Source organism: Choloepus didactylus, chromosome 3 (genome assembly GCF_015220235.1).
Source record: "Choloepus didactylus isolate mChoDid1 chromosome 3, mChoDid1.pri, whole genome shotgun sequence".
NCBI classification, from domain to species: domain Eukaryota; kingdom Metazoa; phylum Chordata; class Mammalia; order Pilosa; family Megalonychidae; genus Choloepus; species Choloepus didactylus.
Window position 1 is genome coordinate 172,022,020 of NC_051309.1, and position 18,119 is coordinate 172,040,138.

General features: G+C 42.7%; 1 protein-coding gene across 1 annotated transcript in view; it reads left to right on the forward strand.

Annotated features, from left to right (window-relative positions):
• Positions 1–6,224: 6,224 nt before the first annotated feature.
• TMEM144 (transmembrane protein 144) overlaps positions 6,225–18,119 on the forward strand; it is a 73,182-nt gene continuing 61,287 nt past the window's right edge. The window contains exons 1-4 of the mRNA XM_037829097.1: positions 6,225–6,350; positions 8,920–9,042; positions 11,010–11,109; positions 12,635–12,715. Of these exons, the coding sequence (XP_037685025.1) occupies positions 6,233–6,350; positions 8,920–9,042; positions 11,010–11,109; positions 12,635–12,715 (422 nt within the window). The 5' untranslated portion in view covers positions 6,225–6,232. The remainder of the gene's footprint in view (positions 6,351–8,919; positions 9,043–11,009; positions 11,110–12,634; positions 12,716–18,119) is intronic.

An 18,119-nucleotide genomic window follows, 5' to 3' on the forward strand; every position in this document is an offset into this window, starting at 1 on the left:
CAAAATGCCACTGGCAGGGGAGGCTTGCCGGAGGAAACCGCCTTTCTCCCAACTGCCCTTTCCTCACTTCCTTATCTTACCCACACACTCCCTGGTGCCAAGGCCGCTCCTGCCACCGCCAGCGCGCATGCACCGTGGCCAGAACAACCCCCGCCCGCTGCAACGGCTCCTGAATCCTCTCAGAACCAATCCTAGCCCCTCTCCCTTCAATATTGCCATTTTAGGCTACTTCACCTCCTTTCCAGCCCTGCCCCTCTTACCAGCCTATATAACCTGTAATCACCCCTAAATAAATCTCTTTGGCGCATACCCCTACTGGATGAAGAGTGTTTTTGTCCTTATCGCCGCCCTCCTTGCACGCCTCTCGCCGAGGACTCTGGCCACGTCCTCCGCCTCGCCCTCGCCTCCGGGAAAGAGCCCCCGCCGCCGGTAACCTTTAAGCAGCCCCGAGAGCTGAGGGCTCGGCTACCGGCCGCCACTCCCCCTAGAAGCAGTAACCCCGACCGCAACTGGTGCCCCGTGTGAGGAACGTCTCCACACGACAGTTTGGCAGGTCACCCGCTCGCCCGGACGCCCCTCCAGCTTCCCATTTCCTCGCCTGCAAGGTAAAGGGCCGCCTCTCCCTCACCGCTTCTGGAGCCGTGTGAGGTTCCTTGCTCCGAAGCCGCTCCTCCCTTCCCCCACGCTCTCTTCGTCCAGTAGGAACTCCTCCCTTCCCCCACGCTCTCTTCGTCCTCTTGTATGCGCACTTCTATGACCCCCGTTCCTCCTAACACTCTCCCTCTTCCCCTCCATTACTTTGCTGTAGTTCTTTGTATCTTTATTTCCTCATTTGGTGCCGTGTGCCTCTTTGCAACTGCCCCCCCTGACTGCTCTCGTTGCCAAAGGGCACTGCTTTCTGCTCTCGCCGTCTCCTTCGGCCTTGCAGCCACAGTTTATCTCATTCTCTCTGCTCGGTAAACAACTCCTCCTTCTCCTCCCTGCCAGCCGGCCGGCCCGGCTCGGGAGCAACTCCCCCTCCTCTCCCCTCAGCTATGGGTAATCGTATATCTACATGTCAGGCACCTCAAGTTCGTGCTCTGGCGGGTCTCCTAGACACGCATAGCTGTAAAGTGTCTGTCCGGCAGCTGCAGATATACTGGGATCTCCTGCTGCCCTTTAACCCATGGCTCACCACTTGCCATCTTTGGGACCCTGTTACTTATGATCGCCTTATTGATCGAGTCACTAACGCCATGGAACATGAGAGCAAGCGCTTCCCTCCCGGCTTGCTCCCCACCTTGATAACCGTCCGCTCCTGCCTTCAAGGCTCCCTCCCCCCTGATAGAGGCCCCGTTAAATCCAAAGAGGCCCTATCAACCCAGCCAACAGACTCAGATAGCGATACTAATTCAAATCATGACTCGGACACGGAGTCCTTAGTCGAGCAGATTAACAACGCGCTCGAGGTGACTCCCAAAAAGCAAAATAACACTGCGCCACGCCAAGATGGCGAACTTCCTCCTTCTTCTTCCATCGAGGGGAGGAAATGCTCCGGTGATGACATCAGCCCTAAGCTGGGCCGGAAACCGCGTACGCTTTACCCCGCCCTTCCACAGGGCGGAGCTAGTCCACCATCTTATGCCTTGGGCCCCACCCTTTCACAGGGCGGGGCTGATCCACCATCTTGTGTCTTAGCCACGCCTACCGCGCCGCCATCTTGCGACGCTTGGGGCCTCCCACTCCCGCCTCTCCCTCCGGCGAGCTCCCCTTCGGAGCCGCTACCGGCAGCTGCCGCCGCTCCTCCCACCCTGCCGACTAACAACCCCTGGCTGCCTTCTACACCTCAAGGCAACCCTTGGGGCAACGCTCCCCCTACCCCCACTCCCGCGCCAAGTCCTCTGCAAGCGTGTCCTCCTTTCTCTCGTGCTTTTCGCTGCTTTCCTCTTAACCTTGCCCCCACCCCACAGAGGCCGCATGACTGGTATCCCATTGACTTAGATACTATCAAGCAGCTTCGCAAGGCCGTCAAGGAGGACGGGTTAGGTAGCCCATATGCTTCCCAAATACTACAGGATCTCGCCATGAACTATTGCCTCCCCCAAGACTGGGCCTCGCTTGCCCGTTCAATTTTTAACCCCGGTCAGTTTGTTGACTGGCGTGCTCACTTCCAGGCGGAAGCAGCTAAGCAAAGTGAGCAAGACGCAGCCCTTGGAGTCTATCATCCCCCTGAAGCCTGTTTGAGCACTGGAGCATTTCTAAATGCGTCTGCTTATATTAATGTCCCTGCCACCTTCTGAACTGTCCTCACAGGCATCGCCTTACGCGCGTTTGCCAATTGCTCTGCCTGTCGGCCTAATAAATTCACCAAGCTCTTCCAGGAGCCGAGTAAGCCTTTCACCACCTGTGTCTCCAGAGTCGAAGAAACCTGCGCTCAAAAGGTAAGTAACCCCCAGGCCCAATATTACATGTGCCCATCCTCAAATCCTGGAAAATCGCGCTGTAATTCCCCCAACAAGTACTACTGTGCATACTGGGGGTGTGAAACATTAGCCACTAATTGGAAGCCTCCTGTTCCTAATCATTTCCTTACCTTAAAATGGACCCCTACAGGGTGCAAACTCCCTACTGTTAACTGGCTCGGCCAAGAAAGTAAAGGATCCTGCACACATCTTAATCTTACAGTGCAGCTCCCCACTGATCCCTCCTGGTTACTCGGTCAAACTTGAGGCTTCAGAATCTATGAAAAAGGAGGCGACCGAGGATCACTTATTCTTATAAAAAAGGAGGCTGTAAACCAACCAGGCCAAAATACTGCATTAAAAACACCCTCTGGCATAGGTCCCAATAAAGTCATTAACCCCCTTTTTCCACAGCTCTCCAGCCGCACCTTAGTTCCAACTAAACGTACTTCAACTACATCTCAAACCCCACCACCCCAGCTTCCTCTGCCCCCTTCTCGTTATTCCTCTCCCCTCCTCAGCCTCATCCAAGCCGCCTTTGCCTCAGTGAACTCCTCCAACCCCAATTTTACCTCCTCCTGCTGGCTCTGCCTCTCCACCTCTTCCTCACTGTACGAGCCCGTTGCCTCCAACCTCTCCTTTTCAGAAAGCACAGAAGACAGCCCCTCGGAATGCAGTTGGAATACCTCTGCCGTCCCCCTAACCTTTCATTCAGTCTCCTATACGGGAAAGTGCGTCCGTCCTCGCTCCAGTAACTCTCCCGACCTCACTGCCTGTGCCAGCTACTCATCTCCCAGCAGCTCGGCAAAATTTCTCATTCCTCATAACTCCTCCCAATGGCTCTGCTCCTCTACAGGACTTACCCCCTGTCTCAGCACGAATATCATCAGTGAATATAAAGAAACTTGCCTCCTAATTGTCCTTATCCCTAGGGTCTTATATCACAGCGAAGAAGACTTCTTCCTCCGTCTGGAAAGAACTGCAGCTCCTGCCCTTCTGCAAAAGCGAGAGCCCATCACCGTCCTTACAATTGCCTCCCTCCTAGGTCTTGCCGGCGCTGGCACCGGAATCGCTGCGTTAGCCAGTCAAGGCTCCGCCCTAACTCACCTCAGGGCGGCTGTTGACGAGGACATTCGTCACCTACAAAACGCTATTTACCATCTAAAAAATTCTGTCAATTCCCTCTCTGAAGTCGTGCTCCAAAACCGCCGAGGTCTTGACCTTCTCCTCCTCAAAGAAGGAGGCCTCTGCGCCGCCCTAGGAGAAGAGTGCTGTGTTTATGCCAATTCCACAGGTCTCGTCGAGGACAGCCTGAAAAGGGTCCGAGAGGGACTGGAAAAGCGTAAAAGAGATCGTGAAGCCACCAGTTATTGGTCCAGTTTTTTCACTCCCATCCTCCCATACATCCTTCCTTTTCTTGGCCCCCTATTAATAATTATTCTAGCTCTCATCTTAGGACCCTGCCTCATCCGCAAAATTGTCCAGCTTGTAAGAAAACAAACAGATGCCATTTTTTCCTCGTTCGTGCAAATCCAGTATCAACGACTCGCCACCTCTGACGCCCCCCACTCCGAGATGACAGCCAACCCTCCGCGACCTCAACGCCACCGGTCAACCCGCCGACCGCGAGGCCCTTCTCAATCACCTGAACATCGCTCTCGCCTCGAGTTCCAGCTTCTCTGAACCCCTGAACTTTAAACCCCTGAACTTTAAACCCCTGAACTTTAAACCCCTCACCTTCTCCCAGCCCGCTGCAGCGGAGCCATTGTCAAGCGCCCGGGCACCACACCAACACTGAGCTCCAGCCTCGCTGAGCCACCGTCAACCCCTTTTTCCCTTCCCTTACCTCCCCCTTCCCTCACCCTTAGCGGACCTCTCCGGTAAAGCCTCTTCCTCTAATTAAAAAAGAAAGGGGAATTGCGGGGACTGAGCTTGTGCCTCGACTTACCAGGCCTGGGCCAGGGGACCTGATCACCCCCTGGGGAGGGTAGTAGGTACGGGCGTGAGTGCCCTCTGCAGCCCCCCCGAGCCTGAGGAGCGAGGTCAAGGCAGCTCCCTTTTCCTCACCCAAAATGCCACTGGCAGGGGAGGCTTGCCGGAGGAAACCGCCTTTCTCCCAACTGCCCTTTCCTCACTTCCTTATCTTACCCACACACTCCCTGGTGCCAAGGCCGCTCCTGCCACCGCCAGCGCGCATGCACCGTGGCCAGAACAACCCCCGCCCGCTGCAACGGCTCCTGAATCCTCTCAGAACCAATCCTAGCCCCTCTCCATTCAATATTGCCATTTTAGGCTACTTCACCTCCTTTCCAGCCCTGCCCCTCTTACCAGCCTATATAACCTGTAATCACCCCTAAATAAATCTCTTTGGCGCATACCCCTACTGGATGAAGAGTGTTTTTGTCCTTATCGCCGCCCTCCTTGCACGCCTCTCGCCGAGGACTCTGGCCACGTCCTCCGCCTCGCCCTCGCCTCCGGGAAAGAGCCCCCGCCGCCGGTAACCTTTAAGCAGCCCCGAGAGCTGAGGGCTCGGCTACCGGCCGCCACTCCCCCTAGAAGCAGTAACCCCGACCGCACTAAATTCCATTCCAAAGGCCTTAGATAGTGAAGTGAACAAAAGTTTAATATGCAAAATGTGAACTGATTACCTGCTGTGATAAAATGACTGTTAAATTTTTTTCCTTATATGGCTGGAACAACTAAAAAAGGTGAATTGTGTTCAGTGGCCTTTTCAAAATACTATCTTATGAAAAAATGGCTGATTCTTGGCTTTTTGTGTTCTTGTCTTCTTCATAAGAGAACCAGACCTTTTAAAAAAGTCTAGCAGTGCTGTCCGATAGAACTTTCTGTCTTGATGGAAATGGTCTATAATCTGTGCTGTCCAGTATGTTAGCTGCTGGCCACATGTGACTATGAGCACATGAAATGTGAGTAGCATTACTGAGGAGCTGAATTACTTTTCTTTAATTTTAATTAATTTTAGTGAGTTTAATTATCTACATTTGGATAGTGGCTATAGGATTGCACAGTGCAGACAGCTGACTTAGTTGCATCACACTGTTCTGATGGCTGATAGTATTAATGCAACACATCACTGCTGAGCTTGTACTTTAGGAAATTCTTGAAGCATGTCTCCATCTGTTCAGCTTTGCAAAGGTAAAAAAGATATAGAGATTCATAGACTGTTCACAATAATACACAAGGTGAAAGTAATCCTGATGAAGAGAAGTGCCTTTACCTTTAGGGGATCCTGAGGATGTAGCAGTAATACACCCTAAGTGTGCCTTTAATTTCACATCTGAAATATAACAAAGACTTTTGCTTGTAAGGCACTTGATACTTCTCAAAGTCTTTTTGTAGATACTCTCATTTGATCCTTACAACAACTCACTGAAGTAAACAGAGTTTAGTCCAGAAATCTTTTCAGGATACCAGTCCACCTATACAGGAGAAGTTTCTTGTAGTAAAAATTATATCCAAATCTTGAAAGAAGATAAATTTTCAAGCTCTGAAGGCAAAGTTAACAAAATTGTAGGTTGGTAATAAAAAAATATTTGTTGATTGAATAAAAGAATAAATGAACATGGAATGTGAACATAATACATAATTTTATAATGTCCTACCCCTTTATCTGCAAGAAGGAATCTTAACACTTTTGAAAAGGTCAGTAAATATTATGCACTGATCACAAGTTGTCACCATTGCTTAATTTTTACATTTTTATTTATTTTATTTCAGAAGACTTGAAAAGTACATCCAGTCTAAAGTGAACCATCTCACTGTCAGGCAGAATGGGAATTATGAGCAGTAATGGAACAGATCTGACCACTGGTTTCATCTCTTCTTCTGTAGCTGTCATTTTGTTTGGCTCAAACTTTGTGCCACTTAAAAAGTGTGATACTGGTGATGGTAATTATTTTTCCTTCTTTGTTAACCTTAAATTGTTTTTAAATGTGGGGTTCTGTTTTTTGGTCTTTTTAAAATGATAGCTACAAAAATAAATTTTGTTAAGGTTAGGGTTAGGGTACCCTGGTGCATAATGAATATAGCTTAAAATAAATCTTTTGATAATCCCCATGCCAGTTTATCTTATAGTCAGTGTTTTAGTTTCCTTGGCTGCTAAAGCAAATACCATTCATTGGGTTGGCTTAAACAATTTAATGGCTCACCGTTTTGAGACCAGAAGTCCAAATCAAGGCATCATCAAGGCAATGCTTTCTTCCTGAAGACTGGCATTCTGGGACTGGCTGTTGGTGATGCTTCGTCCTGAGCTCCTTTGTCACATGGCAATGAACATGGCGGCCTCTCCCTTCTCTCCAGGTTCTGTTGACCTTTAGCTCTTTCTTCCATTGACTTTCTTTCTCTCTGTCTGAATTTCATTCTGCTTATACAGGACTCCAATAATAGGATTAAGACCTATCCTATTGAGTTGGGCCACAGCTTAACTGAAGTAACGTCACCAAAAGTCCCTACTTACAATGGATTCACACTCACAGGAATGGATTAAGTTTAAGAACGTGTTTTTCTGGGGTACATCTAAACCATCACAGTTGGTATAAGATAACCCTTACGATTGTGCTTCATGGTAAACCTAGGGTATGCTGTCAGGAAAGCTTTTTATCTGTAACTGTTGTGTTTACAAAAGAAGCAAGTAACAGTCAGTACTATTATAACACTTGATATGAAAACACAAATTCCAACAAATGGGTATACTAGGGAATAATTTGAGCTTAAGGCTCAATAATGTGTTTGCTTATGTGCAATTTTATCCCCAAGAAAACACTAGACGAACATAGAAAATTGCATCCAGATCAATAAAGATGGGTAGAACACAAAACGCACACATACACACAAATCTTGAGCATTTAGCAGCTCCCTCAGTTAACTGCATGTGTTATGTATGTGCCACACCCATCAACATCTGGTTTTACAATTCTCCATCCACCAATCTCACGGTAACTCACAAGCGGCAACCTTCCCAAGGCTCACATCCACAAACAATCTTCAGGTAATTTCCAAGGTAAATTTCCATATTTATTGCATTATTTATCAGTTTGTAACTGTTTAACCTGTGTAAAACTGTACTACCATTTTTATTAGGTTCCTATTATTTGTTTTTATGTATCACTGATGAAATTTTGGAATGCCATGTCCCTAACTCCTTTTTACCTGTAAGCTCTGTGTTTTTTTTCATGCGATTTTGCATAGCACATTGATTTTTAAGGATGCAGTTTCTGTTACAGCAGAACGAATTATAATGTGGATTTTATAGAAACAGAATCAGGAGTTATTTTTATCTACCTGCATTCCATATCAAACCCTGGAAAAGGAATTGGAGCTATGGTGAACACCTTTTGGGAGGTAACCACTTGACAGCAGTTGTTTATGTTAGCTCCACAATTCCTAATGTCATGATACTACATAGACAATAGGATTACAAATCTTTTTCCTCCAGAACAGTGTTTCTTCTCTTTTCTGTTGGAGTTGTGGAGGGAATAGAAACAATGAGAAACTTAACAGAAAGCATACTGTGAGTTAGAGGACCTGACTTTTAGCTCTTTTACAACTAGCTATATGACCCTGGGCAAGTGCCATAAGCTCTTCTGTTTTCAGTTTCTCATTTGTAAAATGACAAACTTGTAAAATGAAGTTCCCTTTCACTATAACCTTACTTTTTAGTCTCAGAGGTTAAGAACCAATTTTTCTCTTTCCTCAGCTATTAGATTGATAAGAAATAAGAAAAAAAATTTCCAAAGTTAGAGAGTCAGCAGTGCTACACTGAGTTCTTCTTATGTCTATTATTTCTTTATCCTTTCTATTCTAAATCCTTAGTGGTACAGAAGTTTCAGAAAGATATAGATATAACTCATATCACTAGATGATCTTCAGATAACTGGCAAATGGCAACCCAGAGCATAGAAAGTAGAGTAACCCTGACTTAGAAGGCTAATTTCCAGGTGTTTAATATCTGGCTCATGATGGGTGTTAAACTCTAACTGTATGAGATCTATATGTGGCAGTAGTTAATTATTTTTATCCCAAAGGTGGCACAATTGATCCCTAAAGGTTTGAATCACTGTTGTGCTACTCTGCAGTTCTCAATGTCATATTTTGTTGGGAGATGGCACTAAATGTAGCACCAGTTGGAAAATACAGGCTTGGTCTTGACAACTGCTTTCACTCTTTGGTAGAAAATTCTTGATTTGTTTTATAGCTTTGGAGTCAAACTACTAGCTCTTTGGACAACTTGCTTAATTTCTCTTAGAAAGAGTTCATGTATCTTTGAACTAGGGATAACTATGTTGCAGAGCAGTTGTAAGAATTAAATGAAATGTGCAAAGTACCTGGCATATAGGTACTTTATATATAGGTAACAATAAATTGCAGCCATTTCTAAAATAATACCTCATTGTTATTTCTATGCATTGATTTCACCAAATCAGTTTGAACCACTGACATCAATTTCTTTGATTTCCAGGAGTGTTTCTTCAATGGGTTCTTTGTGCTGCCATATGGCTGGTTGCCTTGGTGGTCAATCTGATCTTGCATTGTCCTAAGTTTTGGCCTTTTGCAATGCTTGGGGGCTGTATTTGGGCAACAGGTAATGTATAATATATCTTATTCTTTAATCTTTTAATACTATGATGAAAATAATTCCTATTCACCATGGGAGGAAATAGTACAAATCAGTAATTCTGCATAATTCTCAGTCATAAATACTGGAAATTAACTAATTACTTTCTTCCAGATGCTCACTAAATATTTTTAGTGCATTTCCTGACTTTCCTCTTAATGATTTCCCTCCAAGTGCCTGGTAAAAAATTATTATATTAAAAATGTTTTAATTATTCTCTATCTGTCCAAGTATAACTGATATTTTTTTAAGTGCTCTGGACTGCCTTTCTCTAGGATGTTTATTAGAAAATATTTCTTTAAATTAGGTAGTCTTTACTAATATAATTTTTAGGACTTGTCCTAAAAGTAGGCAAATACTGATACATTATCATCTTGAAAGCACTGATTAGCAGAAAAGCAAAAACAACAACAAAATCTCCCTCTGTTACCTTATCAATGCCTGAAATTATATAAACTAGAATTCATGCCTTTTGTTTGGCCAATCAGGAATGTTTTCCTTCCATTAATATAAATATACCCCAGGAGAACTTCCATCTTTTAAGCAAAGAGAATTTCTAAGCACCAAGTATCTTTAGAGATAATTTGGTTAAAAACAAATCAATTTTACATTTATTTATTGGGTATCCACTTAATTTGAATCTCTGAGGGATTACATGACAGTAAAATTCACAAGTCAGAGGACAGAACTAAGAGTTAAACTTATAAATTTCCAATAGAATTTAAAATTTACCTCATTTATTCCTCAATGTGATTATGTTTATCACGTCTAATGGGAACAGAGGGTCAGAGAAAGCATCCATCCAGCAAATCTTTATAAGCACCCGAGTATTTATTCTCACCCAGCAAGTTTCAATGGGATTGAAGGGCAGGAAGGGTCTAATTTGAGAAATATTTCAGATGTGGATGCTATAGATCATAGCAACTGATGTGGGGAGTAGAGGAAAGGCGGAAGCAGATGATGATGATACAGGGTTTTTACCTTAGTGATTAGGCAGGTGGCGGTATCATTGACATGTGTAAGGAAAACACCTGTTTGAAAGGAAAAATGATGACTTCAGCTTGCACATTCTGACTTTGAAGTTACTGTTGTGCCCACAATATAGGACATGTGGCTAGAGGTCTCTTATCAGCAGTTTGAAGCATAGCCCCAAAACTCTAGAGAAGGTCCAGGCTAGAGCTATAATGCTGGGCACATTTGCCTCTAGCTGACAGCTGAAATCATGAAATTAGGTGAAGTACCAAAGAAGAATATATCAAGTGGAGGAATATGGTCAAGAAGAGGTGTTCAAGGGGCAATTAAATAGCTATAGAAGGAACTAAAGAGAGAAACAGGAGGAAGATCAGGAGATAAAGGCACCTTGGAAGCCAAGAGAAGAAACATTTCAAGAGTTGACTGAGGCCAGATTGCAGAGAGATTCAGAAGTGTAAAAAAAAAAGATCGTGGATTTGGTCCGGAGTGACCCTCAAGAGCACAAGGCAATGAATGCAGGGATCCAGAAGAATTGTCAGTGAGCAAGAGTAGAGTCTTGGGTCACATTGGGGCTGAGGACTTTTGCAAGTGGTTGGCCCTGGTTTGACTCTAAAAGGGTGATCATTTTAAAACTAATGATTGACGGCTTCTGTGAAAAGTCATAGAACAGAAAGACACCTAAGTTAAAGATGAAGAGCATCTGGGCAGTTAGGCAAGCAGTTAATTCAGTGCTTTTCTTTGTAGGAGTTTGCCCTAGGTTCAGTTCTTTTAGCAATCATAATGAGGAATTTAATGCCAAAGAAATGTGGTTATTTTATTTAAAATGAGGAACTGTATTTTAAGTGTTAAATATGTCCGAATCTGCTAAGCCTCAGTTGAAGTTATATTCAAAACTAATTCAATTTATCAATCCATTTTCTGTATCGGAAATAACACTTTTCTTTTATGTGTTACATCTGCAGGGAACATTGCTGTTGTCCCAGTTATCAAAACCATTGGTTTAGGCCTTGGAATCTTAATCTGGGGATCATTTAATGCATTAACTGGCTGGGCAAGCTCAAGGTAATCCAAGTAAAACTATTTCAGCTAAAATTCTCTGTACCATACTCAATGTAAGGCGAGTGCTAAAGATTAGACTTACTGAGAGGAATGAGATATGGTTCTTACTCTCACAGAGATTACAGCTAGTAAGACACATAAAAATAGGCCACCTTTAATTATTATGTGCCTCACATTCTAAATAAGTAATCTAGGCATTTGATCAAGATATAGTAAAGGACTATTTTGAAAGAATGTAAGTAGAGAGGAAGAAAAGGAAATGAAGTTTGTTTTCCCTTTCTATTGTGCGACAATTTGTTGGACATATATACATCATTTTCATAAATATGTAAGGTAAGTACTAAATTAATGATGAGAGAGCTGATGCACAACGAACAATTTGCTAAAGTTTCCAAGCTAATAAGCCAGGATTTAAACCAAGTCTTCTAGTTCCAAAGCACTTGCTTTTCCCTCTAGAGCAGATTCAGCAAATTATCACCCACTGGATCAATCTGGCCTTCCAGAAGTTTTTGTAAATAAAGTTTTATTGGAATTAAGTCCATCCATTTAAGTATTGTTTATGGCTACTTCTACATTACAATGTCTGAGTGGAGTACTTGAAAGAGACCCTATGGCCCATGAAGCCATAAATATCTACACTTTGGCCATTTAAGAAAAAGTTTGCAGCCCTTCCTGTAGAGCTGCTGTTGAACAGCACAGATGGAGAATAGTCCTTTCATCACAGAAAATTCTATTGGATAGTACTGCACCAGAGAACACTGCTGCCCTTGATCAGTATTAAAATTAATAATCAAGTTGAGTTTGGGAAAATGAGTAGAATGGAGGCACTCTTACCTTACTTTTTGAACCTCCCTCTAATTCTACTCCACTTCAACCCCTCCCCTGCAAAAAAACAAAAAAAACAAAAAAAAAAACCACATTACAACAACTTCAATTACAACAAAACAAACAAACCTCCAATACATTCTTTCTTGTTCTTTCTTTCTCTCCACATTCCTTGCCCTGCTTTTTACAAATTCTGTTGTCTTTTTCTTTTCCTTTTTGCCTCCTTTTCTCTGGATGGTTCTCAGTGACTGTTAGTAATGATCACTACAGTATCAAGGCATGGAAAAAGAGAATTCAGGGTGATGCCAAAAAGTAGGGATTTTTAACCAACGAGTTATATAAAAGTCTATTTCAAGTACTGTACAAGATTGTAGTCAATTAAGTAGCATTCACTTAGCTGCTCGATTTATTTTTTTCCTCTTTCTTCATTGGTCTTAGTAAGAAAGGGACATTTTCAAGTACTTTTACATACATTGACTCATTTACTCTTCATAACAATCCTATGAAATAGATACGATTATTACTCCCATTTTAAATGTGGGAAACGGAGACAAAGTGAAGATAAGTAACTTATCCAAAGTCACAATAAGTGAAGGACCTAGACTTTGAACCCAGGAATCTGGCCCCAGTCCATGCTCTCAAACACTATGATTGAGCACATTCTCAACAATATCTAATTTGATGTGACTTTCTCAATTTCCAGGTTTGGCTGGTTTGGAATGGATGCACAAGAAGTATCCAAACCCCTTCTAAATTACATTGGAGCTGGGCTATCAGTAGTAAGGTACACGGCCATTTCTAATTATTTAGCTATTCTTCTACATATTTAGAGTACTTAAGGTCCTCATGTGTTTGCATTTGCTTAAAGCTGCATTTTATAAAATCTACATGACTTTTCCTCAGACTTCTTCATTTACAATAGGAGAGTTGGCTTTAGAGGACAAAAAGAACTAGCTGTGGAGTCAGGAGTCCTGGCTTTAGCTCTCAAAAGCTATGAAACTGACAAAATTCTCTAACTGCTTTGAGCTTGGTTTCATTTTCTGTAATATGTATAAGATCGTAAGGCATAGCTCATAAATTAGAATCAAATGGTATATTAAAGTAATTTCAAAGTTAAAAAATACTGTTCAAATAATGTTATACTGGCTTCCTGATGCCCCTGGAATAACCCTTTTTTCTCTCTTCTACTTAAAACTCATTCTTCTTTTTTTCATGCTTGTCTTTATTTTACTCACCTACTCATAAAATGGATAAAGGGGGTGTCAGTCACAGGCTTTTACAATCACACAGTCACAAGATGAAAGCTACATAGTTACACAATCTTTATCAAAGATCAAGGCTACTGGATTACAGTTCAGCAATTTCAAGTATTTCCTTCTGGCTATTCCAATACACTGACAACTAAAAAGAAATGTCCATATAATGATTCAGTAGTTATAACCATTTGCTAAAACCTAATTTCTCAGCTACACCTCCTCCTTCTCATTTGATTCTTCTCTCAATCTTCAGGGATATCTGACCATTTTAACTTCTTTGTGCTGAAAAGGGGTGTCAACTTTATGGGGTAGAGGAATGAACCTGGATGATGTTCTTGGAAAGACTGATACCTCTGGGTTTCAGGGCTTATATGACATAGAAACAATCTGGAAGCCTTAAGTTTCTGAGAAAATCGACTTATTAAGTAAAACTTCTGTAGTACTCCCTCTTTACTACCCAGCTCCCACTTCCCTGTCCCTTCACTCCCTCTTCTTAACCCAGCTCTATAACCACTCTCTCACCTGTGAAAAACATGCTCTCTCAAATACCTACTTTTGGATATATCTATGTCTAGTTGTATTTATTATATGAATGAGGATGAAAATGACTTTGAATATCTATATGGCAATGTTTGATCAATAAACTCTAACAGGCATTAGGTCACCTTAAATTCAGCCCCCTTTCCTCCTTGGATTGTTTATATTCCCTGTCAGTGTTTCACAGAATGGATAGTGCTACATGAAAAGATTTTAGTACTTTTTTATTCTTTAGGGAAAGAACAATATATTTCCTTTCTTTTGGAAATGATGGCGTTTCCCCAGCCACATTCACAAACAATCTTTCTGTCATCGAAATGTTGCCTTAGAGAGTGGTCCCTGGCCAAATGGAGGAGAAATAACATAGATTATTCTAAAATAGCACTTCCCTGACATTTTTAGTTTGAGGCAATTTTATGTATTTTGTGCAATACACAGAGCTTTCTAGCTTTGAAAATCTCTCTTAAAAACATTTTCTTTACACCTAAAAATTGTAAAGTAGCATGCCTTAGTTTTGACCTCATAATTCAAGACTGCTTTACCTAGTCCATCAGGCATTGTGTTTCTCCACATTTCCTTTTTCTTTAGAAATAGTACATTTTCTAAAATTACAAATCAATTGTTTATGTTCTACCACTTCTACATATATGGCCTTGGGAAAGTTACTTCATTTCTCTAAGTTTGGTTTCTTCGCCTGTAAAGTGGGAGTAATAATTCCAACCTCATAAGACATTTTAATGACATTTAATAAATGGAATAATATTATTAAGTGCTTTGTATGGGACTAGGCACATGGTTAATAATGCTACATATGTTATCCCAGTTTTCACTTTAATAATCGCTATCTTTGTTAATAACTATTCCATGTTCAATTACTGGTTCCCAATTGGGCATTTATTACCTGGCTCTGTGTTAAACCAGTTGATGTACCTAGGGAATCCTGAAGCTTGATTTGGGGTTTGGTCTGTGTCAGATCTAAGACAGTTTTTGGTACCAGAAGTGTGGTGCAGCTATAACAAATATCTAAAAAGGTGGAAGTGGCTTTGGAGTTAGGTAATGGATAGAGACTGGAAAAATTTTGAGGCACTTGATAGAAGAAGCCCAAAATTTCTTGAGAAGACTGTTAGTAGAGATACGGACATTAAAGGCAGTTCTAATAAAGGCTTAGAAAAAGTGAGAAGACCTACAGAGAAATTTTCTGTCATCTTAGAGAATACATATCTCTTCATGGACAGAATGTTGGTAGAATATGGATGTTAAAGGTGCTTCCAGTGATGCCTTAAAAGGAAATGATGGCCTTTTTAAAAGTCAGCGTTGGAGGCGGGGCAAGATGGCAGACTGGTGAGCTGTATGTTTTAGTTACTCTTCCAGGAAAGTAGGTAGAAAGCCAGGAACTGCGTGGACTGGACACCACAGAGCAATCTGACTTTGGGCATACTTCATACAACACTCATGAAAACATGGAACTGCTGAGATCAGCGAAATCTGTAAGTTTTTGCGGCCAGGGGACCCGCGCCCCTCCCTGCCAGGCTCAGCCCCGTGGGAGGAGGGGCTGTCAGCTCCGGGAAGGAGAAGGGAGAACAGCAGTGGCAGCCCTTATCGGAAACTCATTCTACTGATCCAAACTCCAACCATAGATAGACTGAGACCAGACACCAGAGAATCTGAGAGCAGCCAGCCCAGCAGAGAGGAGACAGGCATAGGAAAAAAACAACACGAAAAACTCCAAAATAAAAGCGGAGGATTTTTGGAGTTCTGGTGAACATAGAAAGGGGAAGGGCAGAGCTCAGGCCCTGAGGTGCTTATGCAAATCCCGAAGAAAAGCTGATCTCTCTGCCCTATGGAGCTTTCCTTAATGGCCCTGGTTGCTTTGTCTCTTAGCATTTCAATAACCCATTAGATCTCTGAGGAGGGCCCTTTTTTTTTTTTAATCCTTTTTTCTTTTTCTAAAACAATTACTCTACGAAGCCCAATACAGAAAGCTTCAAAGACTTGCAATTTGGGCAGGTCAAGTCAAGAGCAGAACTAAGAGAGCTCTGAGACAAAAGGCAATAATCCAGTGGCTGAGAAAATTCACTAAACACCACAACTTCCCAAGAAAAGGGGGTGTCCGCTCACAGCCATCATCCTGGTGGACAGGAAACACTCCTGCCCATCGCCAGCCCCGTAGCCCAGAGCTGCCCCAGACAACCCAGTGTGACAGAAGTGCTTCAAATAACAGGCACACACCACAAAACTGGGCGTGGACATTAGCCTTCCCTGCAACCTCAGCTGATTGTCCCAGAGTTGGGAAGGTGGAGCAGTGTGAATTAACAAAGCCCCATTCAGCCATCATTTCAGAAGACTGGAAGCCTCCCTACACAGCCCAGCAGCCCAGAACTGCCCTGGGGGGACGGCACTCACCTGTGACATAGCACAGTCATCCCTCAACAGAGGACCCGGGGTGCACAGCCTGGAAGAGGGGCCCACTTGCAAGTCTCAGGAGCCATACGCCAATACCAAGGACTTGTGGGTCAGTGGCAGAGACAAACTGTGGCAGGACTGAACTGAAGGATTAGACTATTGCAGCAGCTTTAAAACTCTAGGATCACCAGGGAGATTTGATTGTTAGGGCCACCCCCACTCCCTGACTGCCCAGAAGCACGCCCCATATACAGAGCAGGCAACACCAACTACACACGCAAGCTTGGTACACCAATTGGACCCCACAAGACTCACTCCCCCACTCACCAAAAAGGCTAAGCAGGGGAGAACTGGCTTGTGGAGAACAGGTGGCTCGTGGACACCACCTGCTGGTTAGTTAGAGAAACTGTACTCCACGAAGCTGTAGATCTGATAAATTAGAGATAAGGACTTCAATTGGTCTACAAATCCTAAAAGAATTCTATCAAGTTCAGCAAATGCCACGAGGCCAAAAACAACAGAAAATTATAAAGCATATGGAAAAACCAGACGATATGGATAACCCAAGCCCAAGCACCCAAATCAAAAGATCAGAAGAGACACAGCACCTAGAACAGCTACTCAAAGAACTAAAGATGAACAATGAGACCATAGTACGGGATACAAAGGAAATCAAGAAGACCCTAGAAGAGCATAAAGAAGACATTGCAAGACTAAATAAAAAAAATGGATGATCTTATGGAAATTAAAGAAACTGTTGACCAAATTAAAAAGATTCTGCACACTCATAGTACAAGACTAGAGGAAGTTGAACAATGAATCAGTGACCTGGAAGATGACAGAATGGAAAATGAAAGCATAAAAGAAAGAATGGGGAAAAAAATTGAAAAAATCGAAATGGACCTCAGGGATATGATAGATGATATGAAACTTCCGAATATAAGACTCATTGGTGTCCCAGAAGGGGAAGAAAAGGGTAAAGGTCTAGGAAGAGTATTCAAAGAAATTGTTGGGGAAAACTTCCCAAATCTTCTAAACAACATAAATACACAAATCATAAATGCTCAGCGAACTCCAAATAGAATAAATCCAAATAAACCCACTCCGAGACATATACTGATCACACTGTCAAACACAGAAGAGAAGGAGAAAGTTCTGAAAGCAGCAAGAGAAAAGCAATTCACCACATACAAAGGAAACAGCATAAGACTAAGTAGTGACTACTCAGCAGCCACCATGGAGGTGAGAAGGCAGTGGCATGATATATTTAAAATTCTGAGTGAGAAAAATTTCCAGCCAAGAATACTTTATCCAGCGAAGCTCTCCTTCAAATTTGAGGGAGAGCTTAAATTTTTCACAGACAAACAAATGCTGAGAGAATTTGCTAACAAGAGACCTGCCCTACTGGAGATACTCAAGGGAGCCCTACAGACAGAGAAACAAAGAAAGGACAGGGAGAATTGGAGAAAGGTTCAGTACTAAAGAGATTCGGTATGGGTACAATAAAGGATATTAATAGAGAGAGGGGAAAAATAGGACAAACATAAACCAAAGGATAAGATGGCTGATTCAAGAAATGCCTTCACGGTTATAACGTTGAATGTAAATGGATTAAACTCCCCAATTAAAAGATATAGATTCGCAGAATGGATCAAAAATAATGAACCATCAATATGTTGCATACAAGAGACTCATCTTAGACACAGGGACACAAAGAAACTGAAAGTGAAAGGATGGAAACAAATATTTCATGCAAGCTACAGCCAAAAGAAAGCAGGTGTAGCAATATTAATCTCAGATAAGATAGACTTCAAATGCAGGGATGTCTTGAAAGACAAAGAAGGCCACTACATACTAATAAAAGGGGCAATTCAACAAGAAGAAATAACAATCGTAAATGTCTATGCACCCAATCAAGGTGCCACAAAATACATGAGAGTAACACTGGCAAAACTAAAGGAAGCAATTGATGTTTCCACAATAATTGTGGGA